A 9972-nucleotide genomic window follows, 5' to 3' on the forward strand; every position below is an offset into this window, starting at 1 on the left:
AGGGGCTGGGTTTCATTGGTGTTTGTGAGATGTGTAGGCTGCCCCAATGGTTGCCCCATGCCCAAGTTTAATTAACTTAAACATCCACCAACTTCCTCTCCAACCACAGTTTCATTCCAGCCACATTTCCTTAACCACCAGTTTCATAAATCACCTCTCCCCAGCTATCAGTTTCACAAGTCACCTCTCCCCAACTAGCAGTTTCATAGCAGATACTTCTCGTTGATAAGATTTTACTGCAGTCACTGCTCCAGAAACACCATCTTTTTTCCTCACTGACCTTGACGAAGAGGACAACAGGATCTTGAGGGTTGGTGAGGTCGAGGAAGCTGAGGTCGTGTGAGGCCCAGAACTCCACCTGCAGATGTTTCTCTTCTTGCTGCACTAACACCTCTGCCAGCTGGGGTTCTGAACACTCCTCAAAACCAACTTCTATAGTGTTCCTGCCCCTCTGTGCCACGACGCAAACAGAAAATAAAAGTAAGTAATTAGGTCAGTAATTATGTAAGTAATTAGGTAAGTAATTAAGCTTATTCAAACTCATTTCAAGTTTAGATTTCAATTATCTACTGAATCAATTAAGATAAAAGTCTGCACACAGCAGCAAGATTGCAAAATCTGGGTAATAGGTATTTGATAGCAGAAATAATTTCGCGCACATAAAAACAGAGGTCGATAAATAAATTGAGGGAATCAAGCTGCTTCAGAGGCACATTAAAATTTAGCACTTGTAACCTGAACAATATGAGGAGGGAGGAACCACACGTGACTCGAACTGCAGCCTCACAGGCGTCAGGAAAGTATGCTAATATCACCACCACCAGTATTACAGAAAGTCAGCAAACCTTTCTACCTAATGGCACTGTTGTTTTACAGCCCCAATGAGATAGATTCTCAACTCTTAGCCCCACCTTTCCCTAGACAGTTACTGGGTTTCCTCTCCCCTAGCTCTGTCACTCATACTATACACATTCTTAAGCCTTGTTCTATCTAGGCTGGAATATTGCTGCGCACTAACAGCACCTTTCAAGGCAGGTGAAATTGCTGACCTAGAAAATGTACAGAGAACCTTCACGGCGCGCATAACGGAGATAAAACACCTCAATTACTGGGAACGCTTGAAGTTCCTGAACCTGTATTCCCTGGAAAATCCTAGAGGGACTAGTACCGAACTTGCACACGAAAATCACTCACAACGAAAGCAAAAGACTTGGCAGACGATGCAACATCCCCCCAATGAAAAGCAGGGGTGTCACTAGCACGTTAAGAGACCATACAATAAGTGTCAGGGGCCCGAGACTGTTCAACTGCCTCCCAGCATACATAAGGGGGATTACCAACAGACCCCTGGCAGTCTTCAAGCTGGCACTGGACAAGCACCTAAAGTCGGTACCTGACCAGCCGGGCTGTGGCTCGTACGTTGGTTTGCGTGCAGCCAGCAGTAACAGCCTGGTTGATCAGGCTCTGATCCACCGGGAGGTCTGGTCACAGACCGGGCCGCGGGGGCGTTGACCCCCGGAACTCTCTCCAGGTAAACTCCAGGTATGCATGGATCCTGCCTCTACCACTTCGCTGTCTAGGTCGCTCAACCAATCCAAATCAGTTTTTTTCCAATAACAGTTTGAGTGCAAGATACCACCTGATCATATTACAATGTTCCTGTCAACCTTTTACCCGAGATAACGCTGAGAATTCTGTAAAAAGTAATTTAAGGCAATCATGAAGACTATCACACATGTATGACTATATATAAGTTATTTATTATATGGTTATTTAGTGGTAGCATGTTTGTGTTACACCCGCTGGGGGTCAGTTCAAGTCCACGTAATGCCTCTGGTTTAACTTAAGCATCAAGCTGATTGGGACTGATAACAAAAAAAAGGCACAATACCGTGACTGGAACGATACGCATATAACCCGCATAAATGGTCCAAGTCGGACCGAAACGTCGTCGCAAGCTCCTCTCTTCTATGTGAGGGTTATTTGTGTATGATTGGGATTGGTTGGTGCAGTGGATAAAAAGTACAGTTATTTATGCAGTTAAACATAAATTTCTTTAGCCACGATTAGTTGTTAGTCCCGGTTAAAGAAATTACTTGCAATACCTGTTTATTAAATAATATGAAACCTGATCAGTCTGGGTATGAAAGATGTATTAAATGGGCCATGTTTGAAACCAAGGCAACGGTGTATAAGTGTTCACATTAAGACTTATAGACTGAGTAGCTTCTTTCTAAGATGTATGAGCACAGGAATCTGAAGAGTCTTACTACATAAGAGTTTTACACAATTGGAAAAGAATAACTATATTAATACTCTTTCGGAGAAAATTGTCGAAGAAGAGAGAATAAAAACACTAATCTTACACTTCCTTAAAAAGCACAGAAAGAGATTGAGGAGGAAGCGAGTTTATACAAGGGTAAATGGAAGACAATGAACATATAAAGTGCTGAAGAAAGATATTATAAAGACAGAATTTCCAACAATGACATTAAATGGACAAACTGATGTTTCGAATGAACATATTAAAGCAACGTTAGGTGAGATTTGTAGATGTGTAGAAAGATTATTAATAAGCATTACTTAAGGAAATAAAGTGAGTGGCTTTACCTGGACCTGGAGTTTACCTGGAGAAGGTTTCGGGGGTAAACGCCCCCACGGCCCGGTCTGAGACCAGGCCTTATGGTGGATCAGGATCTGATCAACCATCTTTAAATATGAGTTAGGTGAGATGATAGATGAGCAACAGTTCAATAGGCCAGTAGGCCTATTGCAGTGTTGCTGATGCACCTACCTGTAGGTTTGAGAGTAGCATCATGGATGATGTAGTGGTGATATTTATTGCACCAGGCACAGGTTTGTTGTTGATTTCAATGTATGAACTTTGACAGTGGGAGTACAGGAAGAGACTTGATGCTTCTGTGTCGTTAGCAAGAAGAAACTCGATGGTGGCTGGGTTGGAGAGCAGCTGTTGTTGTGTCACCTGAGCAGGAAACACCAGGTCCTCTTGTTAAATATGTAACGCAGAAAACAATGTATATGAAGACCTGCTGGTCAATGGGAACAGAGAAAATATTCTCACACTACAGGTCAAGAGGAGGAGAGTCAAGGTCAAGGGCTGTATATCTTGTTTGTTAGTAAATGAGGGTCGTCAAGGACTGTATATCTTGTTTGTTAGTAAATGAGGGTCGTCAAGGACTGTATATCTTGTTTGTTAGTAAATGAGGGTCGTCAAGGACTGTATATCTTGTTTGTTAGTAAATGAGGGTCGTCAAGGACTGTATATCTTGTTTGTTAGTAAATGAGGGTCGTCAAGGACTGTATATCTTGTTTGTTAGTAAATGAGGGTCGTCAAGGACTGTATATCTTGTTTGTTAGTAAATGAGGGTCGTCAAGGACTGTATATCTTGTTTGGTTCTCTTGATGTTTTTGAGTGATTCTTGAAGCAAGGAATTAAGACTACCCTCTCCCTCCCCCATCCATATGAATACTGATAAATGGTTCAAAGAACCAACAAGTTGATAAATTAGACACATATGCAACACTTGGGTATCTTTACTGAGGAAACGTTTCGCCACACAGTTGCTTCATCAGTCTTGTATGGACTGATGAAGCCACTGTGTGGCGAAACGTTTCCTCATTAAAGATACCCAAGTGTTACATATGTGTCTAATTTATCAATATAAATACTGATAATCTATAACAATAATATGTGATAATATGTGATGGTATCTATAGTAGCATCGATGTTGGTGAAGAGCTCTTGATCCATGTAACTGGAGGTGTCCTCTCCTTGCTTCGATCAACCGTGATTACATTACATTCCCCAGCCGCTGTATGACACCTGTGGGTTTAGCGCTTCTCCGCGAACAAAATCATAATTGGCAACAGTGTACTGTTGCTTGCTAGATACAGACACCAAACTCAAAAACATCTGCTAGCTGTGATAACAGATTTATTTTTTTATTTATTTATTTGAAGCGCTAAATCCGTGTGGGTCATTCATCGAAAAGTGGTGGAGGCTCGATCCACCATCCACTAATCAACTAGCCAGACGAAGAGAGTAGAATCTATGATAACCAGAACGGGTGAATCACCCGTTCTCGTTATCATAATGATGATAACTTACCGTCTTGACCGATTAATCAAACAAACAATAAATCGATCAAGAATAGTGGACAAACTTGCTTGGAGTTTAGGGATGTAGGAGGTGTAGCGGAGGATGTTGTCCTGGATGGTACGCAGGTGTTGTACAAGAGTGTGCTGGACACTCAGTGACTGCTGACTTACGTTAAACCTCTGATCAAATACTTCCAGCACACGTCCTCCAGTCTCCTCCGCCAGGCTCTGAAAACACAGTGATTGTTATATTATACTGCCTTATAAGGTTACTTTATTAGGTTGGTTTATTAAGTTGACCCGAAATGTTGTTCAAGCTAGGGACTTTCTGAATTATTTGTATATTTTGTACTGAAGCGATTGGAAATTTAATTCTAAAGGCCATCTGTTGCACAAAACTCGTCAAAGATACATACTGCCTAATATAGAGATAAAAGTAAATTCTAAGTGTATACATACTGAGAAATATATCGCTCCAAGTATACATGAATAATAATAATAACAATAATAATTATAATAATAATAATAATAATAATAATAATAATAATAATAATAATAATAATAATAATATCTTTATTATGCAACCCATACCCATCCTGTGGGTATGGGCCAATGATTACAAAAAGCACATAATTGGTCCAGGAATTAGGTCAATGGTGCATAATGGGTCCAGGAATTAGGAGGTCAATGGCACATAATGGGTCCAGAAATTAGGAGGTCAATGGCACATAATGTGTTCAGGAATAAGGTCAATGGTACATAATGGGGCCAGGAATTAGGTTAATGGCACATGATGGGTCCAGGAATTAGGAGGTCAGTGGCACATAACGGGTCCAGGAATTAGGTTAATGGCACATAATAGGTCCAGAAATTAGGTCAATGTTAACCTCCAAGAAGACAAACCAAGTTTTCCAGTGGGCAACGGAAAACAATATGATGTTCAATGAGGACAAATTCCAACTACTCCGTTATGGAAAACTGGAGGAGATAATAACTAGAACAGAGTATACTACAAACTCTGGCCATACAATAGAGCGGAAAAATAATGTAAGAGACCTGGGAGTAGTAATGTCTGAGGATCTCACTTTCAAGGATCACAACAGTGCCACGATCACAAGTGCAAAGAAAATAATAGGATGGATAATGAGAACGTTCAAAACGAAAGATGCCAAGCCAATGATGATCCTTTTCAAATCACTTGTTCTCTCTAGGCTGGAATACTGCTTTACATTAACATCTCCGTTCAAAGCAGATGAAATTGCAGATCTAGAGAGTGTACAGAGATCCTTTACTGCACGTATAAATTCTGTCAAGCACCTTAACTACTGGGAACGCTTGGAAGCACTTGACTTGTACTCGTTGGAACGCAGGAGAGAGAGATATATCATAATCTACACTTGGAAAATCTTGGAAGGAATGGTCCCAAATCTGCACACAGAAATCACTCCCTACGAAAGTAAAAGACTGGGCAGGCGATGCAAAATAACCCAATTAAAAGTAGGGGCGCCATTGGTACACTAAGAGAAAACACCATAAGTGTCCGGGGCCCAAGACTGTTCAACAGCCTCCCACGAAGCATAAGAGGAATTACCAATAAACCCCTGGCTGCCTTCAAGAGAGAGCTGGACAGATACCTAAAGTCAGTGCCGGATCAGCCGGGCTGTGGTTCGTACGTTGGACTACGTGTGGCCAGCAGTAACAGTCTGGTTGATCAGGCCCTGATCCACCGGGAGGCCTGGTCATGGACCGGGCCGCGGGGGCGTTGATCCCCGGAATAACCTCCAGGTAAGCGAGACATACTTTTTAATATTCCAGAATTTATAGAAGATCTTTTTAACACATGACTGACCGATGATGAACCTATAAGAACTCTTAACTCTTCTAAATTGTTGACAAGTTTGTATAATAAAATACTCTGAAAACAGAAGACTTTAACAGTGCTAGAGGATATTCGGCTCAGACTCGGCTTCTCTCTCAACATTTTAAAGCGACCTAAAGTTCTAGTTTCAGCGAGGTTATCTTACAGTTTGTTCCACTTGTTTACAACTCTATTGCCACACCACTGCTTTCCTGTATAATTTCTAAATATATTTTTTTCCAACTTGAATGAAAAGAGTAAACAAGAACGAAAGTCTGCTGGTCTAGAAAAAAGTCTGTGACTGGGCGAAACGTTGTCAGAAACTGTCTTTTCCTATTTTTCCTTAATAAGTTCTCACGCCTGTTTTTTCTTCCAGTCTGTTTATATATATATATATATATATATATATATATATATATATATATATATATATATATATATATATATATATATATATATATATATATATATATATATATATATATATATATATATATATATATATATATATATATATATATATATATATATATATATATATATATATACATACACGAGCTTTTAAATCTCTGCACAAAATTCAATTTAAACCAGCAAATAATAGAGCCTACTAGACTGGAGAATACACTAGACCTCATTTTCACTAACAATGATGATCTGATAAGAAATGTCACCATATCAAAAACAATATACTCAGATCACAACATAATTGAGGTTCAGACATGTATGCGTGGAGCCCCAGACCGACATAATGAGATTAGTCACGAGGGAGCATTCACCAAATTCAACTTCAATAACAAAAACATAAAGTGAGACCAAGTAAACCAAGTCCTAACCGATATAAGCTGGGAAGATATACTAAGCAACACAGACCCCAACTTATGCCTAGAACAGATTAACTTGGTGGCACTCGATGTATGCACAAGGCTTATTCCTCTAAGAAAAAGGAGGAGTAGATGTAAAATAGAAAGAGACAGGCGCTCCCTTTACAGGCGATGGAAAAGAATAACAGAGCGGCTAAAAGAGGTCAATATATCTGAAATGCGTAGGGAGACACTGGTCAGAGAAATAGCAAGCATCGAACTTAAGCTAAAGGAATCTTATAGGAGTCAGGAATCGCGGGAGGAACTAAAAGCCATAAATGAAATCGAAAGAAACCCAAAGTATTTCTTCTCCTATACCAACTCAAAGTCGAGAACAACATCCAGTATTGGGCCCCTACTTAAACAAGATGGGTCCTACACAGATGACAGCAAGGAAATGAGTGAGCTACTCAAGTCCCAATATGACTCAGTTTTTAGCAAGCCGCTAAACAGACTGAGAGTCGAAGATCAAAATTAATTTTTTATGAGAGAGCCACAAAATTTGGTTAACACAAGCCTATCCGATGTTATCCTGACGCCAAATGACTTCGAACAGGCGATAAATGACATGCCCATGCACTCTGCCCCAGGGCCAGACTCATGGAACTCCGTGTTCATCAAGAACTGCAAGAAGCCCATATCACGAGCCTTTTCCATCCTATGGAGAGGGAGCATGGACACGGGGGTCGTCCCACAGTTACTAAAAACAACAGACATAGCCCCACTCCACAAAGGGGGCAGTAAAGCAACAGCAAAGAACTACAGACCGATAGCACTAACATCCCATATCATAAAAATCTTTGAAAGGGTCCTAAGAAGCAAGATCACCACCCATCTAGAAACCCATCAGTTACACAACCCAGGACAACATGGGTTTAGAACAGGTCGCTCCTGTCTGTCTCAACTATTGGATCACTAGGACAAGGTCCTAAATGCACTAGAAGATAAAAAGAATGCTGATGTAATATATACAGACTTTGCAAAAGCTTTCGACAAGTGTGACCATGGCGTAATAGTGCACAAAATGCGTGCTAAAGGAATAACAGGAAAAGTCGGTCGATGGATCTATAATTTCCTCACTAACAGAACACAGAGAGTAGTCGTCAACAGAGTAAAGTCCGAGGCAGCTACGGTGAAAAGCTCTGTTCCACAAGGCACAGTGCTCGCTCCCATCTTGTTCCTCATCCTCATATCCGACATAGACAAGGATGTCAGCCACAGCACCGTGTCTTCCTTTGCAGATGACACCCGAATCTGCATGACAGTGTCTTCCATTGCAGACACTGAAAGGCTCCAGGCGGACATCAACCGAATCTTTCAGTGGGCTGCAGAAAGCAATATGAAGTTCAACGATGAGAAATTTCAATTACTCAGATATGGTAAACACGAGGAAATTAAATCTTCATCAGAGTACAAAACAAATTCAGGCCACAAAATAGAGCGAAACACCAACGTCAAAGACCTGGGAGTGATCATGTCGGAGGATCTCGCCTTCAAGGACCATAACATTGTATCAATCGCATCTGCTAGAAAAATGACAGGATGGATAATGAGAACCTTCAAAACTAGGGAGGCCAAGCCCATGATGACACTCTTCAGGTCACTTGTTCTATCTAGGCTGGAATATTGCTGCACACTAACAGCACCTTTCAAGGCAGGTGAAATTGCTGACCTAGAAAATGTACAGAGAACCTTCACGGCGCGCATAACGGAGATAAAACACCTCAATTACTGGGAGCGCTTGAGGTTCCTGAACCTGTATTCCCTGGAACGCAGGCGGGAGAGATACATGATTATATACACCTGGAAAATCCTAGAGGGACTAGTACCGAACTTGCACACGAAAATCACTCACTACGAAAGCAAAAGACTTGGCAGACGATGCAACATCCCCCCAATGAAAAGCAGGGGTGTCACTAGCACGTTAAGAGACCACACAATAAGTGTCAGGGGCCCGAGACTGTTCAACTGCCTCCCAGCATACACAAGGGGGATTACCAACAGACCCCTGGCAGTCTTCAAGCTGGCACTGGACAAGCACCTAAAGTCGGTTCCTGACCAGCCGGGCTGTGGCTCGTACATTGGTTTGCGTGCAGCCAGCAGCAACAGCCTGGTTGGTCAGGCTCTGATCCACCAGGAGGCCTGGTCACAGACCGGGCCGCGGGGGCGTTGACCCCCGGAACTCTCTCCAGGTAAACTCCAGGTGTGTGTGTGTGTGTGTGTGTGTGTGTGTGTGTGTGTGTGTGTGTGTGTGTGTGTGTGTGTGTGTGTGTGTGTGTGTGTGTGTGTGAGTGTGTGAGTGTGTGAGTGCGTGTACTCACCTAATTGTGGTTGCAGGGGTCGAGACTCAGCTCCTGGCCCCGCCTCTTCACTGATCGCTACTGGATCCTCTCTCTCTCTCTGCTTCCTGAGCTTTGTCATACCTCTTCTTAAAACTATGTATGGTTCCTGCCTCCACTACTTCACTTGCTAGGCTATTCCACTTGCTGACAACTCTATGACTGAAGAAATACTTCCTAACGTCCCTGTGACTCGTCTGAGTCTTCAGCTTCCAGTTGTGACCCCTTGTCCCTGTGTCCCCTCTCTGGAACATCCTATCTCTGTCCACCTTATCTATTCCCCGCAGTATCTTGTATGTCGTTATCATGTCTCCCCTGACCCTTCTGTCCTCCAGTGTCGTCAGTCCGATTTCCCTTAACCTTTCCTCGTACGACATTCCCTTGAGCTCTGGGACTAGCCTTGTTGCAAACCTTTGTACTTTCTCTAACTTCTTGACGTGCTTGACCAGGTGTGGGTTCCAGACTGGTGCTGCATACTCCAGTATGGGCCTAACATACACAGTGTACAGTGTCTTGAACGATTCCTTATTGAGGTATCGGAACGCTATTCTCAGGTTTGCCAGGCGCCCGTATGCTGCAGCGGTTATTTGGTTGATGTGTGCCTCCGGTGATGTACTCGGTGTTATGGTCACCCCAAGGTCTTTCTCCTTGAGTGAGGTCTGTAGTCTTTGTCCACCTAGCCTATATTCTGTCTGCGGTCTTCTTTGCCCCTCCCCAATCTTCATGACTTTGCATTTGGCTGGATTGAATTCGAGGAGCCAGTTACTGGACCACATGTCCAGCCTCTCCAGGT

At 42.3% G+C, this 9972-nt stretch overlaps 1 protein-coding gene across 3 annotated transcripts in view; it reads right to left on the reverse strand.

Moving 5' to 3' along the window:
* LOC128700573 (calcium-activated chloride channel regulator 2) overlaps nucleotides 1-9972 on the reverse strand; it is a 49758-nt gene that overhangs the window by 17315 nt on the left and 22471 nt on the right. For all 3 annotated transcript variants that reach the window (XM_070098892.1, XM_070098893.1, XM_070098891.1), the window contains 3 exons: nucleotides 4189-4347; nucleotides 2795-2983; nucleotides 281-451 (listed from right to left, as the gene is read on the reverse strand). In XM_070098892.1, the coding sequence (XP_069954993.1) occupies nucleotides 281-451; nucleotides 2795-2983; nucleotides 4189-4347 (519 nt within the window). The remainder of the gene's footprint in view (nucleotides 1-280; nucleotides 452-2794; nucleotides 2984-4188; nucleotides 4348-9972) is intronic.

Source organism: Cherax quadricarinatus, chromosome 65 (genome assembly GCF_038502225.1).
Source record: "Cherax quadricarinatus isolate ZL_2023a chromosome 65, ASM3850222v1, whole genome shotgun sequence".
NCBI lineage: Eukaryota > Metazoa > Arthropoda > Malacostraca > Decapoda > Parastacidae > Cherax > Cherax quadricarinatus.